Source organism: Conger conger, chromosome 2 (genome assembly GCF_963514075.1).
Source record: "Conger conger chromosome 2, fConCon1.1, whole genome shotgun sequence".
Taxonomy (NCBI): Eukaryota; Metazoa; Chordata; class Actinopteri; order Anguilliformes; family Congridae; genus Conger; species Conger conger.
In genome coordinates this window covers 42901920-42914040 of record NC_083761.1, presented here as the reverse complement: position 1 = coordinate 42914040, position 12121 = coordinate 42901920, and the positions used below count along the sequence as shown (strand labels likewise).

Below are 12121 nucleotides of genomic sequence, written 5' to 3'. Positions count from 1 at the left end.
TGACTTCACAATTTGTACAGACATATATTAATTTCTTCAAGGCCATACTGTTCTCCTGCATATTCCGATGTGGAATGTGTTTTGGAGCTGTTTTACAAAAAAACTGGGCTGACAGGTCAGTCAGGAAAAAGCAGGGTTTATCAGATCTTCTCTGATAGCGTTGTCAAAGCTGACAGACAAATGTTGATTTCATAAGCTCTGACAGTACAGGTATTCGATAACCACCTAACTGTGCAATGAGCTAGCCAATGGCTAGGGCAGCAGCTCCTCAATTAATACTGTAAGTATCTGTGAAAGAACCCAAATTAAAAGGGACCAAAAGTAAGGTGTCAAATTACAGTATGCCTGACATGTCCTGAAATCAGTTCTGATTCTCAGCTGACAAGTCAAATTCCATTTCACCAAGAGTCATACTTTTTAAACACCACCACCAGTGGTGGTGGGACCTGTCCCCACAATGACATTGACAGCTTGAAGTAGCCTGATATCTACACACACAACAGAATAACAGAACTGCTCTCTGTTATAATCATGGACTTTTTATCAATTGAAACCATACGTTTGAGTAAAGTAAGCATCTGGTTTGTCAGTCGGTTGTCAGTGAGCCAGATATTACTATGTAATCAAAAATAGACAAACTATTTAAACCCTTCCATGCCCAATTCCTGTATTAGGACTCACCTTGATTGGCTCGCTGCTGAAACAGATCTTGCGGCTGGGTGGTGGATCCTCCTCAGTAGGCAATCCTGGGACCTCGGAGCAGGTGGACTCTGGCTCGTAGGCCTCTTCCTCTTCCTCCTCCTCCTCATCTAGCTGGCTTCCTCCGGAGTCCTCCCCAATGCCACTGTACGCACTGATATCCACCAGGTCGCCCTCAGAGTAATCCTCCTTGCGGGACTCCTCTCCTCTGTCCTCCCCCTGCGGGCACTCCAGCTCATCCCCCTTTCCTTCCTTCCTCTCCTCTGTGGTGCAAGGGCCCTCTGGGGCTGACAGGCCTGCTTCCCCGGCCTCCTTCTCTGTAGCGGCATCCCCATTCTCTAGTGAGGCATGAACCTCAGCCTGTACCACTCTGCTCCCAACATCTGGGCCACATTCTTCTTGCCCCACAGGCCTAGACTCATTTTCAGTTGGATCCCTGGGACTAGAGGCTATGATCTTCTTCTCTCTGCTGTCCCCAGAGGCGACCTGGCCACCTTTTTTCAGTCCATCATAATCAGGTTCCTCCTCAGTCTGGGAGCTTGCCCTGCTCTTGGGACTCCTGGGTGAATCCTCTTGGTCCATTTCATGTCCACCTTCCCCTTGGCTACCCTGCTGGGAAGAGCGGCCCCTCTTGGAGATGATTTTGGAGTTGAGGACGCCCACCTTCCCAGGTGGAGGGCTGACCCCCCGAGAGGACAGCGGGGAGACAGAGGAGGGCCGGTGCAGGTTGTTACGGAAATCAGCCTTTTCAAACACGGCGCTCAGCTGGCTGACAGTGGGCGAGACGGCCTCGGTGGCGCCCGCGTCCAGACTGTCCAGGGACTCTGTGCTGCCATTGAAGCGCACCACTACATCCAGACGGCTGTCCTGGAATCCAGAAGCCCGCTCCTTCTTCAGCAGGATGCGATTAGTGGCTGCCTGCTTCTCTTGCATGTGCCGCTGCTCAAAGATTTTACGGGTCTCCTGAAGCTTAGAGATGCCGGAGGAACTCCGCGACTGCCCACCATCTCCCTTGGGGTCAAAGCGGTTGACGCGTTCTGAAACACTTGAGCCCAGCTTGAGGAGAGCACTGTGGTCCACGTTCTCATTAAGGCTGCTGGCCCTGGGGAGTGACAGGCGCACTGACCGGTCGCTGACCTTATCTGGGTCCTCGCCCTCACCCGGTTCAGGGGTGCCCATCTGCATGAACATGTTCTTAATGCGGTGCACATTGGAGCCATATCTGCGCCCACGAGCAGAGAATTTTGCCTTGCCCTCCTGGCTATCCCCATTAGCAGCACTGTTCAGGGCGTCCGTCGCCTGTTTGAGTGCCTGAATACCCGCCTCGTAGGCATTCCGGTGCGGGGACGGGCTCCTCAGTGTGGAGCTGGAGTTGGAGCTGCTGTTCGCGCTGGCAGTGGACGACGACTCGGTCTTCATCATGGTTAATCAAGCGTCGCCGCGGCAGAGCAGTAACGGCATTGCTCCCCTTCTTCCCCCAGTGGCAGCGACAGCAAGTCAGATCCAGCAGTCAGCAGAGAATAGAAACAAACATGCACAGAAAATTAGGAACTGTATCATTAGAAGTAGAGGATGTTCTGGCTTTTGCATGTAGATTCAAGCGGAAAATTAAAACAGAGGGGAAAACAGATGCTTGGTCATCTGCTACAGGGAACGCAACACACAGTGAGGTCTACGTAGCCTAGGCTACTATGTGGAAAATGACTGACTGCAAAAAAGAAAGAAAAAAGCATTCACCGCAACCGGTTAAGCGAATAACAAATTCGAGCACCAGTGATCCCTGGATTTCCCACTCGCGATGGATTGCGTGTTCTTAATCCGTCTTTCGTTACATCATTTTGATCTCTTGAATTTTTAAAAATGCTTTATTGCAGAGTTCTGGTCCTCCCGCAACAGCAAACCCTGCCGCAAAGAGGAAGACCGCCGCTGGGTCTTAGTGTGTGTCGACTAACAGTTTCCTGTCTCCTCGTCTTTGAGATTTTTCATTTTTAGCCCATACATTAGTCTATATTATCTCTGAGAAAAATGGGCGTGATTTTCCATATCAATACGAATCATCTCGCGTGACATATAGATGTTTATTTAATTTTTACTTAGTTGTTCACTTCCTAAAATACCCTTTCTTTCCGTTACGCATTTTATCCAGACGCAGATATAAATGCTTTTATTGGTTGAGGTATTGTATCACACTTAGTGTTAATTAACACACTAAATGAGTGATATGAAACGGAATTCAGCTGATATTGGAGTAGCGTTTTCCTGAATTTCCTTTCATGACAGTAGCGTATTTAATTAATTTAACATGTCACTTCTGTTTTCGCATGAGGGCATATAGATAATAAAATAGATATTATATTAGAACAAATATAGGCATAATAAATGCAGTATAATAAGCATACAGAAAGGTTTCTGTAGATCACGGGATATCGCTTTCTAGATTCTTTGAAAAGTGTCATCTATATATATAATTATAGTGCAAACGGTACGCCAATTACCGGGCAATATATTTGTTTGTTTGGAGGTACATAAAACAGCAATGATCAGTTTTATGAGAAGTATGGAGTAGTGTTAAACATGGCCTAATACACCATCATGTCCGATAGATAATCTTCATTTAAGCAAACATTTTGATATGCATTGCTTTTCCATTGGTGGCTTTGTTAAAGATAAATAGGCTACGTTTTGCGACACACGTTACACATAAACCCCTGGATCGGACAAACTAATAAACCGTTCGAGCGCTCCTGTAAATTCCCATTTAAACTACGTAGCCTAAGTCTCTGTTCACGGCAAACATAAAGCTGATTTATATCACTGAAGCCATTTGTTTTGTTTAAGTGTCCGATGTTCGACCTGACAAATAGCCTACAGAAAAAAAGGCATTAGGACCATGTGGAATATAGGAGCCTAAACCGTCTTGTTTAATGATGCCTTGGGTTTGCTACGTTGCTTCCTATAGTCTGTTTTGCTCTTTAATATAGCAGTTGCTTTCACATCAAGATTCAAAACAGAAGTGGGTAATTCAATAATTTAAAAAAAAACGTGCATTTGAACGCTGGTTGGTCCGCACAAAACGTCCAATGACAGTACCTTGGCTCCAGTAATGAAAGGCTGCTAATTCCGAGTGTCCGTTGGTTGTTTCATTGTATCCACGCTGTCTTTGATTCCCCACGAACACTCGGCAGTATCGCCTGCCTTCGCTCTTCCTCTTTCTCCGCCTATATCGCTCTCCTTCCTCCTCTTTCTCGCAGCCTCCACCGCGGACATATGGCATCACCGCTATCATTAACCCTTACTGAAGTACAGCCACCAGCATATGTAGGTTTTTTGACAGTAATCAAGTTAAATATAAATATCATTGGTTGGCCTCCATTCAGGTTACATCAACAACAATAAAAGTATAGTGTTGGCCTAATTATGAGCATACAAGCAAATATAACCGGTGTCCTTTTACTAGTTTTTGAACAAGGGATAGACAAGGCTACTATTACAATTCAATGCAGTTCATTGAATGTTAGTCTGCGCTACTTTTAGCCTAGTAATAAGAATTATCATCCAAAACATGAAATAGTCTTAAAGACCAAGTACAGTGGCTCCGTTGAAACGTTACAAAAATTAAATCACGATTAAAGGTATTATAACCTGCTTACTCATTACACACAGCTTCCCATTAACGTGAGCGTTTGCGACATCTGTATGTGAATTTTAGAACTACATGAAGGAACGACAAAGAGCGACACCTCTTCAGTGGTTGTGGAGTTGTGAATATAGGGTAAATTCCCCAAAAGGGCCTGGCAAAGAAGTTCATGTATTCTTTGATATATACTATAGTAATACAGAGATTCGTAATGGCGACTCCATTCCAAAGACCGGTGTGATTTCAGATCTGTAATCAATTAATATGTGGTTAAAGTACAGATTGCGCATCTTTTATATAAGGGCATTTTCATGCAATATACACTGCCAAATTGAGGAAACGTTTGGGACATAATATTATGTAAATGATAGTAGTCATGTTCAGTACTTTGTCACATCTCCTTTGCATGCAATCACCACTTGAAGTATGTAACCCATATACATCACCAGGTGCTGGGTATGCTCTGCCAGGCCTATACTGCTGCCATCTTCAGCTTTTGCTTGTTTCGGTGGCTAGTAGTGTTACGCATATGACACACATGTTCAATTGGTTTCAGATCTGGTGAATGACTTGGCCAGTCTATTGTTGTTTCATCAGTATGTTTGGAATCATCATCTTGCTGTAGGATGAAGCACCAGCCAATGAGTTTGGTGTCAGGCTTCAGAATAATAGAACCAGTAGGGAACTCAAAATGTTTCCAATAAAAGTCTTTATTGGCAGATGGGCAGGTTAAACAGGCATGGATCAGAAGGGATGTAGGACCGAATATCCAAACAGAGTCCAAACCCAACAGGTCAAAACAGGACAAGAGGATAATTCCAGAGACAGTGGTCAAAGACAAAACAGGTCACAATGGCGATCAATCACAAAATAACACCGGTGAGTATGGTCAGGACCACATAAAAATCTGGCAACAACTACACAAACAGAGAGGTTTTTATGCACAGGTAAAGAGAGGGAAATGACGATCACGTGCGGGAAACAATCAGGAAGTGGGAGACCGGTGAAACGAATGACAGGGAATTAATTAAATGACACGGTGTGCACAGTGGGTAAAAATAAGTGGATACTTTAAAGACTTAGACAAGAGGGGGGGTGCTTCTGGATCTTTGGCAGTTTCTTTTAGCCTCCACATTTTGCCATCACTTTGTTACATGTGAATCTTTTCTGTCCAATACCTTTTTCCAGAACTCTACAGACTCTTTTAGGTGCTTCTTAGCAAACTGTATCCTGGTCATCCTGCAGCAAACAAATTGTTTGCATCTCGCAATGTTGCCTCTGTAGTTGTGTTTGTGAAGTTTTCTATGGAGAATAGTTCATAGGGTCCATGCATGCCTCTTGTGCAGTCTTTCCTGAAGAGGGGTTCTTCTTCATGATGGTGAGAATTCTTTGGGCATCAACTGTAGAGGTCTTCCTTACCCTATCAGACGCTTTTGATGACTGAGCTCACTAGTGCTCTCTTTCTTCTTAAAGACAAGTTGAAAATCAATATTCACTTTTTGCTCAATTTAGTAAATTCTTCATGTATATCTTCCAAAAATATATAAACCTGTGATTCTTGTGTATTCTAACATAGTCTAATCAGGGACACTTGTATGTGGCAATCCTCCCTGCCGAGTCACCCTCACTGCGGCCCAGTTATCGCCACTCTCTCTTACACCGGCCATACTTGGATCTGGCAGGATAGCCGCAAAACCCCAGGCCTCAGTAGGCAGCTGCATTGAACCAGAGTCCGTTGCTTTAACCCTTGTGCGGCGGACATATTTCTGTTACTCAGGACCTTTTCGCGGGTCCCATACCATTATTGGGGTCTTAAAACAATACAGTCATAACAATTTATGTAAAAATACTTCACAGATGTTGACCTTATCTTAATTACAAGCAATATAGACCATAACATATAGCATATATGGTTAATATGTGCCATTTACCCCTGCTAAATCACATTCATTAGTATTCGTTTTTTGTGATGAAATGTGATTTTGGTCAAACAAATCAATAATAATCAAAACTGGAAGGAATAAATCATGTTTTTCTTCAACAAATATAAAGGAGAGAAGGCTGTCTTCAATATTGGTGTTTATTGATTTAAATAAAATTGAAATTAGGATACAGAACACAAATTTAACAATGAACACATGCCCACAATAAGGCGGAAAACAGCAAAGCTTTCTGGGGCCCAGCCACAAGGAGGGTGCAAATGCAGTCCAGTCATAAAAAACTGGAGGGCCCTTTCACTGGACTTTTGTTCAGAGACCCAGTCATTACTCAAACGGCCCTGATTGAACACAATATCTACACACCACACGAGGGGCACAGTCAGGGGGACAGTGTGGATCTAAATCTAAATATCTAAAGGAGAAAGTACACACGCAAGCAGGCAAGCATGCATGCATGCATGCTCGCACGCACACACACGAACACACACACACACACACACACACACACACACACACAATAGTCCAAGATAGGAGGAAGACCAGGTAAAGGTACACAGCAAACCTTATACTTATAAAACATATAAACCTCATACTTATAACTTTCGGGTCCAGTGGACCCGAATAGCCTGTACGTAATGTAAATGTGTAGGGGGGTGCACAGTGTGTACTCAATGAAAATGAGTTCATTTACATGTTCTAAAATATCAAAAATATTTGTTGTATCATTTTTATTTTAGTAAACATTGTAAACCGGTCCCACTGACCCGAACCTCTTTAGAGGGTTAACCACCGGCCACCGCAGCACCCAAACAGTTGATTTTGATAAGCTGCAGGTTTGGCCATAATGGCTTCCTTGTCTTTAAGTGGCACATTTCTAGTCCTTGTGTTGATAAATGCCAATAGCAGACTTCAAAGACAATAAAAAAGCATAGAATCAAGACATGGACTGTGTCAGAAATGACAATTCACTAATTACTAATCCCTAAATAGTGACTATCCATATAGTGCGCTATACAGTTTACTAAATAAACAATGAAGCAGCAGACGTCGTCTTTTGCAATCAAACAGTGTCATTATGTAGGCTATGAGCTGCTGCATGTAGCCACAAAACCTTTAACAAATACATGGTAAATGGTTGGAATTTATATAGCACCTTTATCCAAAGCGCTGTACAATTAATGCTTCTTATTCACCCATTCATACACACACTCACACACCAACGGCGATTGGCTGCCATGTAAGGTGCCGACCAGCTTGTCAGGAGCATTTAGGGATTAGGTGTCTTGCTCAGGGACACTTCAACACAGCCTGGGCAGGGGATCAAACCAGCAACCCTCCAACTGCCAGACAACTGCTCTTACTGCCTGAGCCATGTCACCCCTACATCACATCGCCGGTTCTTAAAACATTACTCCACAAGTATTAAACCTATTATTTATCTTGCAATGCTCAATCAAGATGCTGCTCACTTAGCCTTGCGGCGTTCAATTTGTAATTACAACATGAAACTGGCTTATTTTATGTGTGGGACATAAAGAGAACACATTTTCACTGTATAAAAACATCTACAACACATCCCCCTACACATTTCTATCCGAACATTTTACAGAACACCGGTTTAGAAGAATGCTGTTGGCGCTTTTAGTCGATAGACTGGATGTAACCTATCCATTTTTTACAAATAATATGACATTTCGTGTTTTAGCTAGCTAACACAGTGTCACTTTATTCTGTGTTTTTTCATTGTCAGTTTTGTTTAAGTGGTTAGTGTTTCCATTTATTTTTATTTATTGTGCACACCATAGTCTGTCTGTCAGTTCATTTCATTCTCTGTCATTCGATTCATCTGTCTCTCAGTGTCATGGTGGGAGGTAGTACCCAGTGGGTCCACCAGAGGGCCGAGGATCATTAGTTCCACCTGTTCCTCTTTAACTCCTGGGGAATTACCTTCCCCAAGAGTATTTAAAGCCAGTGCTGACTCCCTTCAGTGCTTTTGTGTTCGACGTTCGCACTTGCACAAAGCCGGTAAGACACCAGGTAGACTCTGTACTGGTAGAGTCAGGTACGGTGTTGGTTTACTTATCAGAACTCTCTGAGACTACCAAAAAATAGGTAAGGAAGGCGCTCGGTTGTGGTGTTTGTTCACCGACGCCTTCCTGAAAGGTTTTCATTTCTTCCTTTTTGTTTGGGGCTCGTGTGAGCCGGTGGTGGAGGGACGTTGTCCCCCGTTGTCCCCCCCCCAAAATTACAGCTGCTGTTGCGGTATGGGGGAGAAACAGGGAAATGTAGGGTGTTTCTCTCCCAGTGTTAGATTTTTTTTAAAGCGCAGCCCTCACAGTTTTCGACTGAGGAGTCCCGTGTGGCGTTTATCCTGTCGTTGTTAACCGGGACTGCGCTGGCCTGGGCGGAACCTCTGATCAGGACCCAGTCTCCTTTTATGAATGATTCCCAGCTCCTAATACAAGAGATGACTAGGGTCTTTGATCACAATGTAACAGGAAAAGAGGCACGGCCGGCTTGACTTGGATGACCCCGGACCCGGAGTATCGCTGAATTCTCCGTGGTATTCCAGGCGCTGGCAGGGGAGACAGGATGGGCTGACGAACCCCTAATGACACTGTTTACAGGAGCTTTGTCCGACCCTGTCAGAGATGCGCTGGCCACAGTAGAACCACCAGGGGATTTAGGGTCATTGATTTCCACAGCAATCCGAATTGACAATCGGGTTCGGGAGCGAGAGAGAGAAAGAGCCAGCAAAATAAGCAGGTTAACGTGGCCGGGTTCACCTCCTTTAGGCAGAACCTTAGAGGCAGAAGGGAGACAGGGTGCACACAAGGGGGAAGAGGCTATGCAGCTGGATAGCACTTCTCTAGCACGCCCTAGGAGGTGGTCCGGAAGAGAAGGGTTGTGTTATTTTTGCAAACGGCCAGGGCACCTGGTAAAAAACTGTCCACACTTGAAAGCAAAAGATCAGTCCCACTAGCAGAGCGAAAGTCGCTAGTGGGACCGGTTAAAGGTATTAGCTTTCGCACAACTCTGCTCGTAGAACTGGCATGGAGAGGGGTCGTCGTCGGTGCTGAGGCTTTTATTGATTCAGGGGTGGTGGATAATTTTATTGACCGTCAGTGGGCTGCACAACACCAACTGCCGGTCCGATCTATGCCGCGGCCCCAACCTATTACGGCGCTCGATGGTCGTCCCTTGGGGTCTGGGGTGGTCCGCCACAAGACCAAGCGGGTTATTATGCGCATCCCGTTTGGTGGCCACCAGGAGCGTATATATTTTTATCTAGTGGAATCTCCAGCGTATCCGATAGTTTTAGGCCACGTCTGGCTGGTAAAACATCAAATAAACTGGGGTAACCGGAGCCAGCCGGTGTCTCGGTGGGGTCCGCAATGCGCTGCTCACTTGTATCAGGGTTACACTTCCTCAACGCCTCCCATTGACACTGATATAGGGTCCGAGGACGAGGAGGAGGCTAGGGAGCCTCTTGGTCCTAATGTCAGGGTGTCGGAGCACGAGGAGCACGAGGGGAGTTTGGAGTGGGATTTTGATTGGAATTGTCCTATTGACGAGAATGAGGGCAGTGATGACATTGAAGGGGACACCGGGCTCCTGGGTCAAACCGCAGGCGGTGGAGGCGATGATCAGATGGTTGGGGCTATCGAGTTTTCGCTGCCAACCAACGTCCTGAGGGTTTATTGTGAGCTAGCTGAGGTGTTCAGCAAGCAACGGCTACCTCGTTACCCCCGCACCTTTCGTACGATTGTGCGATAGACGTGCATCCGGGTGTCGTTCCGCCTCGGGGTTCCCTCTATTCACTATCTGTGCCTGAGAGTAAGGCCATGAAGGAGTACATTTGTGACGCCCTAGCTAGCGGGTTCATCAGACCCTCTTCATCACCGGCAGGAGCAGGGTTCTTTTTCGTCAAAAAGAAAGACGGTAGCTTAAGGCCATGTATCGACTACAGAGGGCTGAATGCTATAACTATAAAGAATAGATATCCCCTGCCCTTGATGAACTCCGCGTTCGAGCGTCTGCAAACGGCAACGGTTTTCACTAAGTTGGACCTCCGGAATGCGTACAATCTTGTACGCATCCGGGAGGGGGACGAGTGGAAAACCGCTTTTAATACACACTCGGGCCATTATGAATACTTGGTTATGCCGTTTGGCCTCACTAACGCCCCTGCAGTATTTCAGGCGCTCGTCAACGATGTGCTCAGAGAGATGTTGGAGAAGTTTGTATTCGTTTATCTTGATGATATTCTGATCTTCTCCGCCACCATTTCTGAGCACATTCGCCATGTCAAGCTAGTGTTGACGCGTCTTCTAGAAGCACGCCTTTTTGTGAAGGCGGAGAAATGCGTGTTTCATGCAAATTCCGTTTCCTTTCTCGGGTTCATTGTATCGGCGGGCAAGACCGAGATGGATCCAGCAAAAATTAATGCTGTTCAGAACTGGCCCACTCCGGAATCCGTCAAACAGGTGCAGAGATTTCTGGGGTTCGCCAACTTTTATCGGCGTTTTATAAGGAATTTTAGCACCGTAGTCATGCCCATCACCGCGCTCACTAGGAAAGATGCTCCCACACGCTTTGTGTGGACCCCTCGGGCGGAGGCAGCATTCGTGGAGCTAAAAAAGAGGTTCTGCTCTCAACCCATTCTCATAACTGCGAGCCCGGGCCTGCCGTTTATTGTGGAGGTGGATGCCTCCGAGGTAGGGGTAGGAGCCATTCTCTCCCAAGGACCACAAAGTACATCCCTGTGTGTTTTTTAATAAGACCGACAGGGAACACGCTCCCGAACCCATTATCTCTGCAGATCAGGGCGTCAGTTAGTTGGGAGATTGGGGGCGGGGGGGCACCCCACTGTCTCTTTGTGCCCGCTAGGGTCCGGTCCCAGGTGCTAAAGTGGGGACACACCTCACGGCTGACAGGGCATCCCGGGGCTCACCGCACTAAAGACTTTTTGTCCCGACTATTCTGGTGGCCCGGAATGGAGAGGGACGTTCGGGAGTTTGTGGCCGCCTGTCCGATATGCGCTCGCGGCAAGGGATCGCATCAGTCTCCCTCAGGGCTATTACGCCTGTTACCCATCCCGAGACGCCCTTGGAGCCATATGCGGGGCTGCCGCCATCCGAGGGCAAAACGGTTATTCTGGTTGTGGTAGATCGCTTTTCTAAGGCGGCTCACTTTGTGGCACTGCCAAAATTACCATCTGCAGTAGAAACCGCGTGCCTGGTGATCGACCACGTGTTTAAAATACACGGTCTCCCGCAGGATGTAGTGTCAGATCGTGGACCCCAGTTCGCCTCTCGGTTCTGGCGGGCGTTCTGTTCTCTGTTAGGGGCGTCAGTTAGCCTCTCGTCTGGGTTTCACCCAGAGACCAACGGACAAACAGAACGCACCAACCAGACCCTGGAGAATACGCACCTCGTGGAGTTGGCAGCTCACGTGGGCGGAGTATGCTCACAACACGCTACAAAATGCATCCACAGGCCTCTCGCCCTTTGAGGCACAGTTCGGGTACCCGCCACCACTATTTCCCGAACCGGAGAGAGGGGGCGAAGTACCTTCTGCCGAGACCTTTGTTCGGCGGTGTCGGTCTGTGTGGAGGAAGGTGCGAGTTGCACTCATGAAGGCTACAGCCAATCAAAAGAGGCTGGCCAACAGGCGGCGCCGGTCGGCGCCTTCCTACAGAGTAGGGCAACGGGTGTGGCTGTCCATGCGTGACCTACCCTTATGGGTGGAATCATGGAAGCTCGCTCCTCGATTCGTGGGTCCGTTTAAAATCATCAGGAGGATTAATCCGGTCACGATGCGCCTCCAGTTGCCCCGATCTATG

The 12121-nt window shown here is 46.7% G+C and overlaps 1 protein-coding gene across 5 annotated transcripts in view; it reads right to left on the bottom strand.

Annotated features, from left to right (window-relative positions):
• ppp1r9ba (protein phosphatase 1, regulatory subunit 9Ba) overlaps positions 1 to 3926 on the bottom strand; it is a 49696-nt gene extending 45770 nt beyond the window's left edge. For 2 of the 5 annotated variants that reach the window (XM_061230164.1, XM_061230198.1), the window contains exons 1-2: positions 3790 to 3926; positions 682 to 2167 (exon numbers count right to left, since the gene is read on the bottom strand). In XM_061230164.1, the coding sequence (XP_061086148.1) occupies positions 682 to 2121 (1440 nt within the window). In that variant the 5' untranslated portion in view covers positions 2122 to 2167; positions 3790 to 3926. Of the gene's footprint in view, positions 1 to 681; positions 2171 to 2470; positions 2618 to 3789 lie in introns of those variants that run through there. The other 3 variants (XM_061230180.1, XM_061230171.1, XM_061230189.1) reach the window with 3 other exon arrangements.
• Positions 3927 to 12121: the final 8195 nt, after the last annotated feature.